Source organism: Drosophila innubila, assembly GCF_004354385.1.
Source record: "Drosophila innubila isolate TH190305 chromosome 3L unlocalized genomic scaffold, UK_Dinn_1.0 0_D_3L, whole genome shotgun sequence".
NCBI classification, from domain to species: domain Eukaryota; kingdom Metazoa; phylum Arthropoda; class Insecta; order Diptera; family Drosophilidae; genus Drosophila; species Drosophila innubila.
Genome location: NW_022995376.1, coordinates 26,452,614 through 26,472,696, shown reverse-complemented (window position 1 = coordinate 26,472,696; position 20,083 = coordinate 26,452,614). Strand labels below are relative to the sequence as shown.

At 39.2% G+C, this 20,083-nt stretch overlaps 2 protein-coding genes across 2 annotated transcripts; one reads left to right on the top strand and one right to left on the bottom strand.

The window, feature by feature from the left end:
• The first annotated feature begins 343 nt into the window (after positions 1-343).
• Positions 344-1,589, top strand: LOC117787239 (proteasome subunit beta type-7). Its single transcript, XM_034625708.1, has 3 exons — positions 344-499; positions 561-740; positions 918-1,589. The coding sequence occupies exons 1-3, from the start codon at positions 438-440 to the stop codon at positions 1,492-1,494; spliced, it is 819 nt and encodes a 272-aa protein (XP_034481599.1). The 5' UTR covers positions 344-437; the 3' UTR covers positions 1,495-1,589.
• A 117-nt stretch (positions 1,590-1,706) lies between these two features.
• Positions 1,707-19,268, bottom strand: LOC117787238 (reversion-inducing cysteine-rich protein with Kazal motifs). Its single transcript, XM_034625707.1, has 8 exons — positions 19,082-19,268; positions 17,289-17,887; positions 13,094-13,149; positions 9,865-9,982; positions 9,595-9,806; positions 5,242-5,395; positions 3,597-5,183; positions 1,707-2,738 (listed from the first exon to the last, which is right to left on the bottom strand). The coding sequence occupies exons 2-8, from the start codon at positions 17,635-17,637 to the stop codon at positions 1,924-1,926; spliced, it is 3,291 nt and encodes a 1,096-aa protein (XP_034481598.1). The 5' UTR covers positions 17,638-17,887; positions 19,082-19,268; the 3' UTR covers positions 1,707-1,923.
• Positions 19,269-20,083: the final 815 nt, after the last annotated feature.

The window sequence follows — 20,083 nt, the reverse complement described above, 5'->3', positions numbered from 1 at the left end:
GGTCAACTTATTATGTCGACAAAAATTGAAAATTTAAAAACGCAAGAAACTCAAAAAATAATAATAAATTATATGAAAATTTAAATTTATGCAAAATTAGTGTTTAATATTTTAATAAAGGTTTGAAGTTCGTCAGCTTTTGGGAAAAGAAGTTAGAAAATTTAATCCAAAAAAAAAAATTTTTTAATCGAGAAAATTGTTACACAAATTGAGCAAAAATTTTATAAATTTAAGCTGAAAAAAAATATTTAAAAAATGGTACAAAAGCTCCGAATACCTTTTTTCGGAAATGTACCTATTTCTTAACACAAAAAATCAAACCTGGTCGAAAATTTGTATTAGATGGGCAACCCTCGATTGATTCGATACAATTCTAATTCGCATTGTCATTCAACAATTTTTACTCGTCATTCGCATTGTAATTTTATTAATTTAAAATGTATTTGGACACCGCACGCGATTTGCCTGCCGCTGGCTTCAACTTTGACAACTGTCGGCGGTAAGAACGCATTTCTGTAGCACATAGTTTCACATTTTCATGTATACCTTGATTATTTCAGTAATGCGGCTCTTTTGCAAGGCGGCTTCAAGCCTCCGACAACCACAAAAACTGGTACAACTATTGTTGGAATCATTTACAAGGATGGTGTGGTATTAGGTGCAGATACGCGTGCCACTGAGGGACCAATTGTGTCTGACAAGAACTGCGCAAAGATCCATTATCTGGCCGACAACATTTAGTGAGTAGAGAATCTTGTTTTATATCGAACCTTGCGCGAATTTATCGTATGTTCAATTTTAGTCCAAGCAGACAATTTGATGCAAGTTTAGTTATTGTTACTTATGATTTTTGGCGCAAAGCTGTCGATATATTGATTTACTGCTGTACACTTATTAATTGAGAGTAATCACTTTAGTTGTTGTGGTGCTGGCACTGCAGCTGACACCGAAATGACCACGGATTTAATATCATCGCAGCTGGAGTTGCATCGCCTCAATACCGAGCGACAGGTGCCCGTCGTGTGTGCCAACAACATACTGAAGCAGATGCTGTTCCGCTACCAGGGACATATTAGTGCTGCTCTTGTCCTCGGCGGCGTCGACAAGTATGGGCCACACATATATTCCATTCATCCCCATGGAAGCGCTGACAAGTTGCCTTATGCCACCATGGGATCGGGCTCCTTGGCCGCCATGGCTGTATTCGAGAGTCGCTGGAAACCCGATCTATCCGAGGAGGAGGCAAAATTGCTCGTGCGTGACGCCATCGCTTCTGGTATCTTCAATGATCTCGGATCTGGATCAAATGTTGACTTGTGCGTGATTCGCAAGGACAGCACCGAGTATCTGCGAAACTACGAGCTGGCCAACAAAAAGGGAGAGCGCCAGCTCAATTATAGCTTCAAGAAGGGCAGCACCCCACTGCTGCACACCACCATTAAGGATCTGCAGATCACCGAACGCGTACAGGCTGTACCCATGGAGATATCTTAAGTTGTGCTGGTTAGTTTTAATAATAATCCATATGGAAATTTTTGCATCGTCATAGATTTTGCTGAGGTTCAATAAACAATAAAACTTTGCTATAATTTGATTTGCCTCGTACATAGAACAAGTTAACATTAGTTTATATATACCATTAGACTAGCTGTAAACATATGGAGAACGCTGCTTTGGTTGGAACAATTCAAACTTATCAGTATTAATTAATGTCTAACCGTTGCCATGTCTTTAATATGTCATATATTTAAACTTAGAGTATCTTAGCTAATATCACATCATACGAAGGGTCAATCCCGACCTGTTGAAGGCACCATGGGGTTGCGTCCGTTAAACCACTAAATATTTGGCACCAAGAATTCACTTGATTTCTTAAGCCGTCCTTCCTTCCTTTCTTCCCGGCTTAAGCTACAAACTTAAAAATTAAATATTGCTCCCGCTGAAGCTGAGAAGCTGAGCCAGAAGAAGTGTACCAATGGGTATAGTAACCATAAGTCCATGGGATAACACTTTCGCGACGCCATTCGGAGTGGACTCCAGCATATGGGAGACTGTTAGGCTGGAGAGTGCGAGATTAGTTGTGATTCGCGGTGACTGAGAGCTAATTAAGGTAGAGATTTTTTCCGCTTCCGCCTCACACGCATTGACCTGGAGGCCTGTAGGTCTCGGACCACGGGGAACAAGTGCCACAAAGATGCCCACCTCCATTGTGAGGAATCCAGTCAGCTGGCACTCGCTCACGTGAACCAGACGATCTAGCTCCTGCAGAATGCTGTGCAACGTTAGCAACGAGTTGTGTTCACCGCGAAGAGCGTAGAATGCTCTGTCGAGCTGCTTGCGGGAATAGATAATCCGGAAGGCACCGCCACCACAGACCGGACAACAGGCACCTGGAGGCACAATTTGGCGACAGTGTTTCGAGATTGGAGCCGGGCACTTGACGGTCTTACAGCGACTTCCCATGTCACTGGCCAGCAGCCCGACCTCGCGGCATCGTCCAACATAATCCACCAGTACAAAGTCGGCCAATGCGGCGCTGGTACTCCGATAGGTTACTCCGTTGACGCCACACACTGGCATTAGCTCATTGCCGCCTTCGTGATCCGGTCGACAGGCGCCCCAATAGGCCAACTGGGAGTTGGTCCGCAGTAGCGAGCAGGGATTCGGGTGATTCTTGCTCTGCGTATCGCACAGTTGCTCCGTTTGGTGTAGACCGCAGCTGGAGGACGAAACATTCACTGCAATGCAACGATGAAGATATTAAAATCATGTTAATTCAAATACTAAAATTTTAAGGAAGAAAATAGAATAACAAAACTAGGAAGCATTTACTTTCGAATTAAATAATACTAGGCAACAAAATGTAGCTTTTTCGAGCTATTGGGCCCAAATCCACTTCTTTATGTGTCTTTATATGTCTGTCTGTGTGAGCGCCTAGATCTCAGAGATTATAAGAGCTAGAGCAACCAAATTTAGCACACAGAGTTCTATAAGCCCCACGCAGATCAAGTTTGTTTTTATTGTTCCCCCTTTCACCCCCGCAAATCGGGAAAAATCACGACATTCACCCAAAGAAAAACTTTTTGGGACTACTGGCTAGTCCGTCAATAACAAATATTGGGATTATATGTCACAATGAAAATTTTTACTGGAATTACATGTTCCACCAAAAAGGACAATTTCTGATTATGTGAGAAATAATATTCTGGCGCGGTATTTCGGTCCGTCCCGGAAGTGTTAAGATTTATCGTTATTTTTGGTAGTTAACGTTTATCTATTATTATTATCTATCATCATAATTAAGCGAATCAATATCAATTAAATAAAACGGATATAATAACTGTTTCAATTTTTAAAGAAAGACAAGCTCCTGAAAGTACGTAACGGGTATTCCTATAGTCGGAGCCTCGAGCGTAGCCTATCCGACTTGTTTTTGTATTTCTAAAATGAATTTCATAACTTATGTTTTCTTCTTCCATCCTTATTTTTTTTTCTCTTAAATTGATTCTTAATTGTATTTTTTTTGTTTTTTTGTAATTCTTATAAAAATATTCGGAATTCGAATGAAGTACCTAGATTGGCGTTGGTTTACTTACCACAAATGTACTGAGGACACGGTCTTTGCATGCTGGACAGACAAATCTGTCGTTTCTCCAGGCACTGAGTGCCAGATGGACAGTTATGGGCATTGCCGTTGCTGAGGCTCATCTGGCAGGCATTACGTGCATTGCAGGCTCCATAGACGTATTGGGATTCCTGCAAGCCCAGGCACTTGGCGACGCAGGCGGAGGGATAGGTGTTGCCATTGGCGCCACAGACGGGCACATAGTGTGCGGCACAGTTGCATGGCAGACTGGTGTAGCCAGCATCCACGTAGTCTGCGAGTCGACATTGCTGCTTGGTGCAGGTTACCTCGCCGGCGAAACAGCTGCACAGATTGCACTCCAGGTGAAAAGAGGAACCATGTCGATAGATGTGATCTCGCGAAAGGACACAGTTGGCATGCTTGTAGCTGGGAAGGGGTTGACACTGCTCTATGCTGCCACGCAGTCCGCACCGACACACCTCATGCTCAGCGGTCACCAGTTGGTCACTGGCAAGGATTAGGCCACTGCCGACACTCGTCTTGCCCACGCGAACAAATGCCCCGAAGGGAACCATCAGTGTGGAGGCCTGTCCCAGGCTACAGCCGGGAATACAGGCGTATCCTTGACTCCCGCTCCGTTGAAGCTCACACACCTCACTGCCATTGCAGGGCTTGGCGGCACATGGGGATGTCAGCCCAGATCCCGTGGGGTCCAATGCCTTATCGAATACGTTTCCACCTTTTAGGAAGGCACCTAATGAGATGCAGGGCGTGGGTTCATCATCACCCATTTTCGATGGCGGCTGCAGTCGCTCACAGATCGCCTGTGGACGTTGTGGCTGTCGTGTCCAGTCGAGGCACTCGTCCAACAGTTCGGTGCAATCCTCTCTGCAGATCCCATTGTAGAGTCCCACGCGGGTACACGGCTGGATCTGCAGGGCACAGACAAGTGCCTGCCACTTGTCAGGGGCACAGCGAGAGGTATTCTTTATGTAAAGATCATGGCCAAGAACGCGGAAATAGCCACGTTGCTGCAACATCAGGAAATCCTCGCGAGCAGCTGCATCATGAGCAGAGGAGCAACTGCGGAACAGCTGCGTCGGACGATTGTTGAAGTTGGTGCAGAAATCGAGACCCTTGCAGCCAAGCTCACAGGGAGCATCAACACTCTCAATGCAACGCTTGAGATCCAGCTCCGTCGGTTGCTCCAAGCATTCGCTATCAAAGCTCAAGCGTGTCTCCCACCAGTCGTTGGTGAAGATCTGGGTGCACAGTCGACGACACTTGTGACTGCTGGCATGCTCGCAGCACTGTCGTTTGGCGGCATCAATGCCCAGTTTATTGGGCTCGACTCCGTTCGAGGACAGCTCCATGCGACGTTGGGATTGCCCTCCAGCGGGCACATACAGCTTACCCGTCACCGTGAGGAAGCACTGCCAAAAGGGCAGATGCGGCAAAGGTGTTCCGCATCCTGCCTCAAGACGCCCAAAGATAATGTCGCTGCGTTCACCCTTTTGATGCAACTTCGACGCTTGCAACACATCCTTGCACGTGCGGTGGCAAATCTCCTCCTGGCTGTACTCACAGCATGGCAAATCTGTGAGAGGAGACAGCAATCACATTCAGATTCACATTCATCTTCTGGGTATACTCACATTTCTCAGCATCCAGCGGTGGCGTCATGTCCGTGTGGTTGTGTATACATTGAACCACATCGGCATTGCGTTCCCCGCACACCACGTCCACCAAGTTGCCACCGTCGCTGCCTTTTCCAGTCTCATTTGGCGGCTCAAACACTTCACGACAGGCCTGTAAGTAAACGATAATCGAATCAATATCAAAATCTACAAATGAATCGATTCAAAATACATTTTGATTGAATTGCCTCAAGTGGAACTATTCAATATTGGAAAAGACACATCTACAGATGTTGAAATGCATAAAATTCAAAGCTTTTTGTTCTTTTTCTCTATTCTTGTATATGTATGTACACTAAAGTGAGTCAAAGTTTTTCCGCGACAAAGCGGTTATCAATATCGTATTTTACAATTAATTCTAAATAGGCTTTTCCAAGAGAATACGGTCTAAAATCACTTTCGGGCTTCCCATTTTTAAAAATAGATAATCGTATGTTTTATGTAATAGTAATTTTCGGTTGCCGCAGGTCTACCTCAAAAAAAAAAAGTAAGAAAAAAACCAAAATAGGGGTCGATATATGATGATTTTAGACGTAAGAATTAGATGGCGGTCTTAATGACTCTTTTTAAACTTAATTTTAAAAGTGGTAACTTTTGTCATATAAAAGTTATTTTGTATTAATTTTAAAATTCAATTAAATAGATACCGACAACTAATTCTGGGTTTCCCCAATATATGCAACAAATGCTGGATGATTTAATAATTTTTTTAATTTCCTTAGACTTTTATACTTTTAAATTTTGTTTAAGTTTTTCACAATTTTATTATAATTGTTGTCAACTTATTAGTTGACATAAAAAAAAAATAAATTCATTATTAATCGGTGTTTTTGTTTTACTTTTTTTGAGTGGCCTTTGCTAACAGACAATTATTAATATATAAAATAACGTTACGCTTATATATTATTACAAATTACAAATACAAATACAAATTATTATATATTATTGATTTTAGATCCATTGTTTCTTGGGCAAACCTTATTATAGTTCAATGTATGTACAATAAAATTTATGTACTAATGAATTTTTGTTTAGTCCATTCAAATTGACCCACTCTAATGTACACCATTAAATTATTATTTGCAGGACTGACAAAATCATTTTGGTGTAGGTCTTTGATCTTTAAAAATATACAAGGAGCTCCGCACGCGGTGATTTGTGTTGAGATATCTAAAGAAACTAAAAAGTTTTTCATACAAAAGGTTAATATAAACCAGCTATATGATATTGTCATTCGATATTGACCAAATTTGGTCAGAATGTAAAATATAGTGAAACTACTTCAATCTGTAAGTTTGGTTGAGATAGCTAAAAAACTAGCAAAGTTTTTCAAACTAAAGAATTTTCTCAAACATGAACATGGTCCTGACCCCAGATTTGATTAAAGATTATATAATACAAATAATAATTTAAAAAGGCAGATTTCCAAATGTTTGAAATAAGAGTCTACTAAAACTTAAGCTTATTTAACCTGCTATATATCACTGCGGACGGCAAATCGCGCTAGTGACGAAAGCAGCACGAATGGTGCGAAAGGCGACTAGCAATATATACAGCTAATATTGACAATTTACTACGACTGTACGATCAGATCGAGTTATATACTGATCGAAAGGTTTAGTCCAAACTAACAAAATGGCGTACTAAAACTTTTTCTAAATCACCTGGATTATGAAAAAAGGGTGTGTAAGTGGGAGGGGAAAAATGTAAATCATTGCTGCTAATGGGGCCGTTGGAGCCTTTTGTTAACATTTTTTTTTTTTTAATTATAATTAAAATGCGCGTCGATTGATACCCAATCACCCGAGTCCGACAACTAGTTCAAAAGATAATTAAATTTGAAATTTTTAGTGGACTTCTCAAAATGAAATGAAAAGTCGGTTTGTTTGTTTGTTTGTCTGTTTTGCATCAAAGCGCTAAAGAAGCTAAGATGTAATGATGGGGATTGATTTCTTTTCGAAAATCTAGAAATGTTTGTTCTACGACTTTTTGAAAAAACCTCTAGTGTAGGAAAAACGCAATTTCCCGCTAAAATTGAAACCCAAACAGCTTCCAAACAATAGAAGCTTGAGATATGTCCTATATATCCTTGGAAAGGTAGTTTCGAGTTCTTTCGGGCATACCTTTAAAGTGCTCAGGTAACATTTTACAGGTGAAATAAGGTTTTTTAGCTTACATTTTGGCGTTTTCTGACAAAACGGCTCTAACGATTTTTATAAAAATTTGAGTATGTATGTATATATGTACGTATTTAATCGTCTAACAAATAATAGCGATTTAACATTTTATTTAATCCATAATTAAATGAACGTTTTACAGAAATTAACAGATAACTTGGATGTATATCTTGTATATGTATATCTTGACAATATATTAATAATCCATAATAATAATATTGTTTTCCAATATAACATAATAACCAAAAACAAAATTCCACTGGTTCAGGATTGAGGTAATCTGCAAATGCATAACTCGCGCATAATATTACTTATTCAAAATTATAGCTGAAAATCCTGGAAGTCGTCAGAATCTTCGAAGTTCTCGTCGCTCATGAAGGCTTCAGAATCATCAGCCTCCGAGTCGAATGAATAGTCCGAATCAAGACTATCAAGGTCTTCATACAGATTGAATGAACCATCATCATAATCATCATCGTCGAGGAAATATATGTTAGGCGATGTTGAGATCGCATATTACACATCGATTATCTTTCTGGCAGCCACTCGAAAAATGCCTGTGTTTGTTGCCGGACATATTTAATTTAATAGGAAGTCGACGGTTGTATTGATTATTTTCTACGTTCTTGATAATGTCATGAAAAAGCTTGCCCGTGAGTTTCGTGCAATCCTCCAGATTTAACACTTGACAGGCAATTATCAGTCGCATTATACCATTTTCAGTGTTACTCTCACAATGTTTCAAATTGATTTCTTCCAAATTTTTCAAGGACTATTTTCCTTCCCTCTAATTCAAGATCGCTGAGATAAAATTGGCCTGGCAAATACAGAATACGCAATGCGCTCAACATCCTGAAGGATCTCGGCATCAACGCAGTTTGGAGTACGTATTTCCAAATATTCCAACTGCTTGGATTTATGCTTCACCAGACACTAAATTACTTTTGGAGGCATTGGATTTTCAGAATCATCACCAGGAAAGATTTTCAATATTAGTTTCTTAAGACTTGTTAGCCTTCCAATGTTTAAGTAAGTAAGCACGTCGTAGTCGGAAATGGAAAGGACCTCCAAGAATTTAAGGCATTTGCGGTGTACAATCTAGTTGATAAGTTCGGATATTTCGACCCAACTTGTGTGCAATTCCTTAAGCCGAAGGCTCCCAAGCAACTGCTTTGTAGATTCCGTATCAGTATATCAGAATTTAATATCGTTAGAGACTCAATAGAACCTGTCAAACCATCCATATGAACTCCAGCTAAGCTGTTATTATGGGAAAGATCCGGTCTCTTTAGCTGTTTCAATGGAAAAAGCGCTCCGAGATGCTCATCGGTGAGATGATTTTCAAGACTACAGATTTGTCAACATTCATTCAAATCGATAGATCTGTCCAGCATCGGCGACATATCCTCACAAATGTTACGAAATTAAGTACACGTCTGTGCGAACGTAATGCGATTCAGTAACGATAATTGGATGAATATATGGTTTAGGCAGTGATCGTTTAGTTTCATAATCTGTATATGATACATGCTCTGTCCACCCGAAAACAACTGGATGCGTGAAACGCGTCCAAATCCCTCAAAATACCTTTGAAGCTGCTGCTCCTCCAGCCCCTGTGCAATGCTTGTTATTAATAGACTCTTCACTATCTCATCATTTTTGGTGTAGGCTAAACCCTTTTTAAAGTAACACTTCTTTTTGCCCAAAATTTTGACATTTTGCCGCTTTTAAAATGCTTGTTAAAAAAAACTTAAAACTTGTTGTGTTGTGATATCAAATCGATACTATCGATATTTCGATAGATATTTTTTTGTGATGATATATTTTTTGGCGATTTTTTTTCTGGCGATAATATCAATATCGATATAATTATGCGATATTATAGTGCGAAATTTTTAGCCGTTGTTTTTGCCAATTCTGTAAATTTTTTTTTTTATGAAATATAAACAAAATATTTTCACATCGAAATATTTTTGATATTGATATTTTGTTTTTTGAAATTTCCAAATGTTTGTGATATGAAGACGCAAATTCCTGCTCGTCCAGATAGATTTTTTTAATTGGAAAAAGCTTTAGCTGAATTTGACGACACAGTTGATAGGACAATAACTTATATTTATGGAATGATGTTTACCTGCAGACATTCCGAGGTGCGTGCCTGTCCACAGCAACTGTCTGCCGCATTCTGATGATCGAAGCAGTCATAGAGCACCTGCTCGTCGCTTCTCCGACAGACGTCACTCACCTCGTCACCAGCGGATGCAGTTGCGCACGCATTTTTGCATTTCGGCAGAACGGCCAATTGGCAGCAGCGCCGACCTGACCAAGATTTACCTCTGTTGACCGCTACAAAGCGTATACAAATTATAGAATGCATATTGTTACACACAAGTCTCCAACTTACCTTCGAGAGTGAGGTTCACACAACCCCAAAATTCCAGTTGATGTACTTGACAATACTTCCTTAACTCTGTGCGAGGCTCCTCGCGTCCATTGCTCCCATCCAATTGTACCAAGGATAACTGCAAGTAAAAGAACAAATCAAAATTCATGTTATCAGTGCGCTTTAGTTTTTTAAATCATTCCATATGTTGGGTATACAACAAATCGATTCTTCTCGTGAAACTAGAGAGAAAAGAGTAGGAACGTCATAGTCGACTCCAGACTATAAGATACAAGTTAATTAGTATAAGAAAAATATATATTTTAAGCGCTAATTTTTGGAAATCCACTTATGTACGTTTATTCGAAAGATTTTTTTTCAAGATTATACAGACACTCAGGAAAAAAAATCAGCATTTCCGTATTTAAACAGAGGATATTCAAGTACAAACTTTCTAAAAACTGTCTGAGCTCGGTGTTTCCAAAACTGAGTACAAAAATCTTATTTCAAGTTCGCATTTCGCAAACTCAAAAATTTTAAAATAAGAATTTTGTTGTGGTACTTTAAGAACTTCAAGTCTGTTAAAGATTGAAACATACTATACTAGTTTCAGTACACAAAAATCTTGAACTTATCCCAATATGTAATTGTTTATGGTATAAAGTATTGTCGTATTTAAATTCATTTAATCTTAAAACATAAAAAAATATGTATGTAAATGAGGAATAGTATGATTGCCTAGTAGACGGCGTACATTCTAGGACTAGGACTCAAACGAAGCTCGACATTGAGTTCAGTTAAGAATTGTAAGTTTAACGAGAAACATTAAACAATACCATCTTTGCGGATTTATTTACTTTTTTTGTTGTTTCTACATTCGAATACTCATTCTAAGAACTGACTTCCTATTCATTCTTACGTGTTTACTAAGATTAAGTACAGTAACAAAATTAAATTCCATTTAATAATGTTATATTTTGTTGGTTTGTAATAGGTGCTGACCTTACTAGCGATCCAAGCTTAAGGTCTCTATTTCTTGTATCTGGTACATAAGATTTTAATTTTTTTTATGAGTTTCTAGAGGTATTTTAACGAAACTCACAGATTTTATAATCGCCATTTATACTCTGATTAAGTTTGGTAACGATCTGATTTTATATTTAAAATCGATTTATACTTAATTTAAAATTTGTAGTGTACAGCTATCTTAAAATTGTAAGAACAAAACGGTATAAATTCATTTTGATTCCGTTATATGTACATAAATATATGTATTACATTATATCAATCAAGTCTCTCCACATGGTTGTTTAGGAACATTATTTTACTTAATGATGGTTTGCTGACTTGGACTCAGCGGGAATAAGAGAATTTCCAAATGCAAAGTTACTTAAAATTTTTGCATAACGCAGGAAACTATTTTATTTACAACTTAGTACTTAATTTTATGTTTAAATGCAAAATCCATTTAATGTATTTTTATATACATTGGCCGTTATGGATTTGATGTGACAACGAAAGGAGTCGAGAGTGATCGACTACGAGATACCCTGTGTCGAGTCCTATGCCTGCCTATACTTATAACATTATCAGTAGCAAGTTCTACAGTTGAGAGATACTCTGCAGCCAGTGTGTCTCCATTGTTTGTCCCGGGCATTGGTATTATGTTACATTCGATATGTTGCTTGGCTCTGAGGGCAGACTGAGAGGTGAGAGGTGATACGGTGATAGCAACCCGCTGTATGATCGTAAATAACGAAAGAAGACTTCAATAACGAAGCAACAAATTGTTCGGATCGTTTATCTGCCACAGTAATCTGAGTAAAACGATGTCTATTAAAGACTCTGATCTTTGTTCTTTTCGTTTTGGGCTCGCACTAAACACAATTTACATACAAATACAGATACAGATACACTGGCTAACTTCCTGTAGTATTTTGCTTTTGGTAATGAAGTGTCATGGCCTGTCACACACAGACACACACACACACACACACACACACACCAACACGTATGCACACCCACACACAACACACAATGCACACAAGTAATGAAAAGAGACACTGCCCACCAGCATGGAGAGATGAGATCGGAGATCTGCGATCTGTTGCACACTTGTGTTGCATCTCTTGAAGTTATCTGCAATCAAGATAGGCACACTCTGAGCAATTATTGCCGGGCAACGCCTGCGGCAGCTGGGATTCAGATTCATGTTCCGAATCTGATTCCGATTCTGGGACAACCGAGTGAGAGCAGTTTGCCAATAAAAATGAAGAGAGAATGTGCGAAAATTCCGCTTATCAGCTAGTTGCAATCAGGATCGACTTTTCACACGTTTTGGGTATGGATGGGGAGGATTTGAGAGCTGTCTATAGTTTCAATTGGGTCCCTGTCTGGGTGTCTGGTTTCCAGTCAATCCGATGCTGCACCCAAGAGTCGACAGATAGGAGATAGCATAGTATTTGTAGTAAATATGATAAACCGGTCCGGGAACTGGTATTATCCTGAAGCTGTCATTTTGTCAGTTTCAATTTGAGCCAAGATTTAATGCCTTCATTTGCATTCATAAATGAAAAATGAAAAACTCAGCCCACTTTCTGGTCGGGCTTAAACGAGAAACTGTTGCTGAAACTAATTGGTTTTAGAAATTGTTATGATTACAAAGTTAAATGATGTCAGTGATTTGATTGCGGCTCTAGACCGACTAGACAACAAGCCAGCCTGCCTAGTGCAACTGGCAACACACACACACACACACACACTGACAGTCAATTGATTTTTACTCAAATGCGCAGGTTTATGAATGACTTTGAGCGGGAAACCTGTTTGCAGTTTATGCTAATTAACAATTGGTAATTGGTCGGATTTCAGCTATCTGCGGATTTGTCTTGCTCGTTATTCATTTTGGGACAAGGCAACGGAAGTTGCGTTCAAAGGTTCTCCTGAAACATGAAATACCTGAATACCAACTGTCCACTGTCATAATCATTTATTTTTTATTTCTTATATTTTTTTTTACGAGTATTTCTGCCACGTACATTGCATTACAATCTTACAATTGTTGTTACGACCTGGCGCTTGGTTTAGTATGCAGCTCATAACGATTGGCATTAAATACCAGGAAGTGCTCGTCGTGGTTATGTTTTATCTTATCAGTCGATCATACTATTCATGTGTGTGTGTGTGTGTGTGTGTGTCATAACTTATTCAATCTCCATCTCCGTCTGCGTCTTCGTCTTTAGCTACTTACGTTCTCACATGCTGTGCGACAGGAGCCAAAGACTTGATTGCAACATGTGAAGATATCTGCAAAGATAAAAGTTGAAAAGAAGAAAAAGTTATAAAAATCAGTCAACTCAAGTTAATGTTAATCGACCTGACTCACGCATTTTGACACCAGTTTTAATATTAAATGCACTCCCAATCCCAAACTCATTAAAAAGCCAAAGACTGTCCGTGTATGCGGATTACAGTGAGGACCAAAAGTGTGTACATAAGGGTGCATCAATTTGTATGGGCCACAAAAAAAATGGAAATCCAAATTCGTAATTTGCGATCAATTCTATGATGTTTTTACCAGATAATCATAGTTCTTAAATCAATTTCTGGCCCCCGCTGTTTGAGTGGAAAAATGTATTTTTTCTGAAATATTTAGCATGTTATTATAAGCATATCTTTTGTGTTTTTAGTCCGACAAGACAAGACAAGATTGGTATCAAAACTCTTTTTTAGATTCAGCCATCGAATCATCGAAGGCACAATGGAAATACAATTTTTCAATTCAAAAAGGGGGGAAGAGGAATTGATTTTAGAACTATGGTTTCTTGGTAAAAACAAATTAGAATTGAATGAAATCTAAAATAATAATCCAACTTTTATATAATATTCTCCAACTCGAAAAAAATTGAGTGGCAATAGCGTTTACTGAGCAAATTACAAACAATTCTGCTTCCGTTACTCGAACTTCCTTAAGTCGAATTTGAATATTGGCTCAAGCTTCTGTAAGTCGAACTATTCGGGGAAATCACCAATAAATTTCGTTTTATTTTCGATTCTGCTTTCCGATTTTTTATGTAAGAAAAGTAAGAGTAAAAGCAATTTAAAGTGTATGGATTTTAGTAACTAATTTCTGATTTTTTAAATTTAGCAGCTCGCAATTTGAAAAATGGTGATTCGAGTTCGAGGGAAGATCGACTGTATATCAATTTCTGCTTATATCGGACACGTCTTTTTGTGTCACAATTCGTATTGAAAGATGTGAAATAAATGCAATGATTATTTTTTCACTTTTCACAATTTAAAGTTCAAGTATTGATTATATACGTGTATTTTATTAGCTCACGCTATTCATAATTGAATAAATTTTAATGTAAGGCTTGTGAAGGTGTACAGTGTATGCACTTTTGCTTCGCACTGTATGTGCATCAAAATTCGCCACATTTTCGCCATGTGAGTTTGTGCTCGTAATTCCCCAGAAGTGTACAAGAGAGTGACAAGAACAGCAACTTTGTCGTCTCGCTGGATGACACTACTGATCTCTAGTCACAATTAATTCGATTCCAAGCTGATCTTCTATGAAAATGTAGTATATGTTACGCTATCTGCATATGCGCTGCATAATGTAATGTATTTGTAAATCTATGTGACTGATTACTTATTAAGCACTTGCCGTTTAGATGTCTTGACTCGCATCATTTACAGATTTCTCATTGGGTGTTGAACTTTGGCGTTGCACGCATCCGACGACGCATCGCAGCTAACTGTGCGACATGTGCGACACATGCCTCACCCTTTAACTGACAGTCCACAGTCCCGCTCGACAGGGACAGTGGCAGGAACAGTTGCTGTGTTCTGCTGTGTTCTGATGTGATGGGGTGGGTTCAAAGAGTTTCGTTGAGTGCGTGAAAAATGTCGTTCTGTCACATGCTTTGAGGGGGAGGGGCAACTCTCGGCCTGTGTATTCGGTAAAGATGGGGCCAGCTGCCCAACTTTCCAAAACATCAAAAGCACTACTCATTAATTAAGTGTGCAATTGCTGTGGTGCTGTGGATCGGTGGCTCTATGGTTCTGAGGCTCGAGCATTTCCACATTTTCATCCGTCTACCTCTCGTATTTTTATTTTTTTTTTTTTGGCATACCAACAAGATTCATACATATTTCCGTCGTCCAAGTGCGACAATTTATAGTTATGACTAATTTTAGAGCATTTACTTTGAAGTCTCATTTCATCAAATGATTTTTGAGTTTCATGCGAGACATTTGCGGCCATTTGAATGCCATTCGAATAATCGAATGCATAATTAACATTTACTAGAACAAAACTTGGTTATTGCCAATGTGGCCAATGTGACAAATTGGCTTGTAGATACTTTGATTTAATGGGCATGCTATGTTATCTATTCTATTCTATTTATTTTTAAAACCATCATGTTATTCTTTTATATGCCTGCGTCGAGTGCTATTTTTATAGATTGTTGCAAAGTTGCGCAGTCTTCGCTCTTCGCTCTTCGCTCTTCGTTCTTTGCTCTGCGATCTTCGCTATGGCGTGGCCAATGATCTCAATGACTGTCAACAACATAGACCCGGACAAGGAGACGAGCCCGGAGCATAAACGCAGATGCCGCCTATAAATAAAGGAAATGTCTCAATAACAACTAATTTGGCCAAGTCTCGTGGCAAGACTATCTGCCTAATAAGTAGGACTAAGCAACATGCAAACTGTATGCAAATCGAATTCATGTTGACAGTTTTAAAGGGTGTATGAGTACATCATATACACATATGATGGTTAGAGGGCCATTGACCACAGATGGACTGCGATTTCATCGCAGGTGTTTAGAATGTCAAGTAGGAGCTATTGGATTGTGCACCTTGTGACGCATTACCACCATAGGGGGGTTATTTTATGGAGTATTCAACTTAAAATATTATTCTTTTTTTTTTTTATTATTTTACGAGTAGCTTGGAAACAACTATAAACGTGAATAGAGTTATTAGTATGCAAAGCATTTCAAATGTATGTCCATCAATCGAAATGCCGACAAGTTCGTTGGCATCCGAAGAGGGGCAATCCCACATCCAAGGCGTGTACTCGAATTTGCATTCCCTTTTGCAACTGCAACAACTACAGCAGCTACAACAACTACTATACATGCGACGACAATCAGTTAAGCAGCACATAAGCTGCGACAAATATGTGCATCCCATAAAATTTCATTTCATTGGAAATCTAACACATTTATCACACACTCGCCATAATTCACTCGCTCGCTTGAATTAAGTGTTGGCGTTGGTGCTGGTTTTAGTGTTGGTGTTGGTGCCTCTGTTGTTGTTGGTGTTGGTCAGGCCCAGGCCCAGGCCCAGGCAAGGGCTTAAGCTGCCCAGGAATGAGAAGCTGTATGTTTGTATTTACGAGAATGTATGTGGAATATGCTGGCGCCAGCAGAGGCAAACAGCAAACAGTCGTTGCTTTAGCAATTTAAATAAATTTTTAAAACAGTTTCAATTTAGATTCATACCCTTACAAAAGATACAGATACAGATGTAGATACATATGTGGACTCGTTTGTATAAATGTATCATCCAGTTGCTCATCATCAGACACTTTCAATTAAAACATTTCATTCCCTCTCGAATATTGCCTTTGATTAAGTGAGAAAGCGGATGGGAACTCTTCTCTCACATACTCAACATCTGTACATATGTATTTCATTAATCAATTGCCAAAAATGGTTTAATTACGCGACACTTCCAAGTTTCTAGCCAATCTCATTCGCATTAAGAATGTATATATGCCTATAGAGCCCGAGCATTGTTTATAAACATTTTCCTACAATCGGTGCTCAGATTGTTTACATGTGGAGGGAAAAGCAACAAGTGCCTCTGGTCATGAGTCAGCTGCTGATATGATGCCGCTTTTGAAGTTCCGGCCGGTCAGTAAAAAGCGAAAAGCAAAATGCAATAAGCTAAAAGGTCACTGGGCATCGAATCAGACATAACGGCTTTTGATAAGGATTTGTCGTTGTCGGCTAGTGTTGCCATCAGATCTGTCTTTATAAAGTCCAACTGCGGGCAAAAATCTAAAACAGGTGCACCGCTTAAATTCTAGTTTTTTTTTAAAGTGTTTTACTAACAAAAACATAAATACATTTTCAGGAAAAATTTAATAGAGTACAAAGTACGGTTGCCAACTCTATTGTTTGTTTATTTAATTTGAGTCACTAGTATTGCATATTAAAAACATAAAATGAGCTTATACTTAGTTTTAGTTGGTTATTAAATAAGCTTCAGCGGAAACTATTAGAAATGCATAAACAACATTTCAATAAACTTAAGAAAAGCATCAAATATATTACAATTTCTTCGTCTTCTTTACGTCGATCTTCTTTGCCCTTAAAACAGCTTTATTTGCTGCCCAAAAGTTGGCAACACTGATGTCGACTTACCATGGGGTGGATTATTTGCTGTCACCGACTCAGAGCTGATCACTGAGTGGTCGACTGCATCGCTGGTATCTGCATCGATCCAGTCGTAATCCTCCTCCTCACTATTGCTTATTGGTTGATGCTCCCGTCGACTCTCCTTGCCACGTCTCACCTCAGTTGAGGCGCCATTGCTTTTGCTCCGCCTTCGAAGATATTGTTCCTCGTGGGCGTGAGTGTGGGCGTGGTCACGGGCGTAGCCTTTGGCATTGTTGCTTGTCTCCTTATCCTTCTGCTGATCCAGCTTCACGGCGCTGGCACTGGCACTGAGTGCAATGAGTGCAACACCGATTAGCAGCCAAGAGACCCGCATTATTATTCACTTGTGTTTTACACTTATTGATAAGAGTTTGCGTCCTTATATTGAGTGCATATTGCGAGCATTAACTTATCGCGTTAAGGGAAAGGAAGTCACTACTAAATAATCATTCAATTTTAAGTGTGTCCGTTCGATACGAATCATAACAATACGCTCGATTACGTAAATGTTTTTGGTATACGTAATATTTTAGACCTATATTCATGTGTATTCCGATCTGCCCACTCGCCGAAGATTGTTTCTACTCGTAGTGGAAAATGCGGCAATTAAATTTAATACCATGGAAAAGAAGTGGACAGTGAACAGACACTTGTCTTCCAGTTCAAAAACACACAATCAACGCCAACAAGTGGACATTCCTTGCGAGATCAACAGCATACCCGCCTCCCCTGCTTATTCCTCGCCTGTCACACACTAATTAAGCCAATTGACCTCGCACTGTCGTTTCCAAGTGTTGGAGAATATATAAAATCGGAGCACAATGTGACGACTGTGTCGGCAAGCATATTTTAACCAAAAGTAAAAATGTAAAAATGTGAAAATATAAATAAATAATACGAGTATGAAAACACAGCCGACATGTTTCCCGCTATTAAAGCGACTGACAAGCTGACAAACTGACATATATACACTTGCTCACACTAATGATGAGAGACTAGTACTTCAGTCTGTGAGTGTGTGTCTGTGTAGATACATATGTGTGTGTCAAAGCGCATAGCTAAGCGCAAGGAAAGAGCTGGCGGCCTCACGCTTTGATGTCCTTCTAATTGCATATTTTACGGCGCAATGGAGCCGCCCACTTACTAGCATACACACACACACACACACACACACACATCGACACAGTCAGATGTCAGATGCACGTGCATTTCATCCTGCAAAAGGGTCCGACTGTCAGTGAGTGTGTAAGTGGAGCTATTTGTTGTAAGCTTGCACACAAAGGCGACGAGATGACGATGGGTTTGTGGCATAGCTGAGAGCGCCAAAGTCAAAAGACAAAAGGGAAACGTTCAAAAACTAGACAAATATTAACCCATACTCTCTCGTCATAAGGCAGCATTCAGGAAGATGTCATGGAATGAAAGTGGTGCGGAATGAAACTGCTGGATGGGGTGAGGTGGGGCGGGTGGTGTGTGCTTATCATTGTCGCTGCTGGGCACCACCGACTCTAGACTCTGGCTTAGCTATAAGTACTACTCGTACGTATCTCAATAACAATGCTCACAAAGGAACAACTGACACTACAAATGGAACCATTTTCCGAAAGCTCATATGAGGATGCACCAGCCAAATGGCGGCATTTCACTGAATGCCTTTCAAATCAAACGAACGAAACAAAACAAGTTGTACTCTTACATTGTGCATTCACTTCTTCGATTCTTAGATTTGTTTACACCGCAATTGTATTTGTTTAATACATTAATTTGTATTTACATACATAGTTTATTTAGTCAGCTATTTAAAACACACACATCACTTTGCCGATATTTCAAAATAATTGTATTTAGCCGTTTATCCGTTAATCTTCATTTGTCATTTTCAAACAGCGAAGAGCAGATAGCAGATAGCAGACAGCAGAGAGCGGAGAGCACACAACACTCGCGAGCGCATTGGCTGACAGTCGCCGACTGAATGAACCGGCTCTTCATCTTCATGTGCACGCCGAGGCAAGCACCGAATGAATAGTCTCTGCACAGTGGTGCGCGGTCTGACAAACAAGTAATTAAATTAATAATTGAAAAACTGTTACCATCTCAATATTCAAATCAAATATGAGAAATGAGGATTTGCTGAAAACTTTCTTATTTTGTTATGTGCCCAACTATTAATTGCTACTTACAGTTGGACAGTAAATAAAAATATTTTATACCGTATACCAATATTTCCCTATTTTAAAAACAAAATTCATTCGTTTTTCACTTAATATTAATATATGTTATTTATTCCCGTTGCTTCAAAAATAATTAAAAGGGTATATTGTGTTCGTTGGAATGTATGTAACAGGGAGAGGCAGACATCTCCGACCCCATAAACTCTATATATATATTCTTGATCAACATCAACAGCCATGTCCGTCTGTCGGTCCGTGTGAGCGCCTAGATTTTAGAGACCATAAGAGATGGAGCAACCAAATTGGCACACAGGTTTCTATAGACCCCACGCAGGTCGTTTGTTTTATATTTTTGGCATGCCCTCTTCCGCCCTCACAATTCGCGAAAAGCCGCCACCCCCCACACCCACAGCTTTCCATCTAATACGTTTTTTTATGGTAATTGAATTTAATTAATGGTATTATATCACTTAACCGCAGCAAGATCGGACAAGTAGAACGGCAGTAAGATCTAACCAAAGTTTTTAAAAATTAAGGCAATAAAGTATACATAGTTATTATAAGGGTAGTAAATTCTATAAAGTACTTAAATATATATTGAAATAAGTA

What these genes read in the sequence shown, in the direction of transcription:
- LOC117787239 (XM_034625708.1), top strand. Translation starts at nt 438, where the DNA reads ATGTATTTGGACACCGCACGCGATTTGCCTGCCGCTGGCTTCAACTTT. An exon ending in AACTTTGACAACTGTCGGCG is followed by an intron (nt 500 to 560) that starts GTAAGAACGCAT and finishes TGATTATTTCAG; the next exon opens with TAATGCGGCTCTTTTGCAAG. An exon ending in TATCTGGCCGACAACATTTA is followed by an intron (nt 741 to 917) that starts GTGAGTAGAGAA and finishes TAATCACTTTAG; the next exon opens with TTGTTGTGGTGCTGGCACTG.
- LOC117787238 (XM_034625707.1), bottom strand. Translation starts at nt 17,637, where the DNA reads ATGCGGGTCTCTTGGCTGCTAATCGGTGTTGCACTCATTGCACTCAGT. An exon ending in GCACCTCGGAATGTCTGCAG is followed by an intron (nt 5,396 to 9,594) that starts GTAAACATCATT and finishes GTTTACTTACAG; the next exon opens with GCCTGTCGTGAAGTGTTTGA. An exon ending in ACCGCTGGATGCTGAGAAAT is followed by an intron (nt 5,184 to 5,241) that starts GTGAGTATACCC and finishes CTCCTCTCACAG; the next exon opens with ATTTGCCATGCTGTGAGTAC.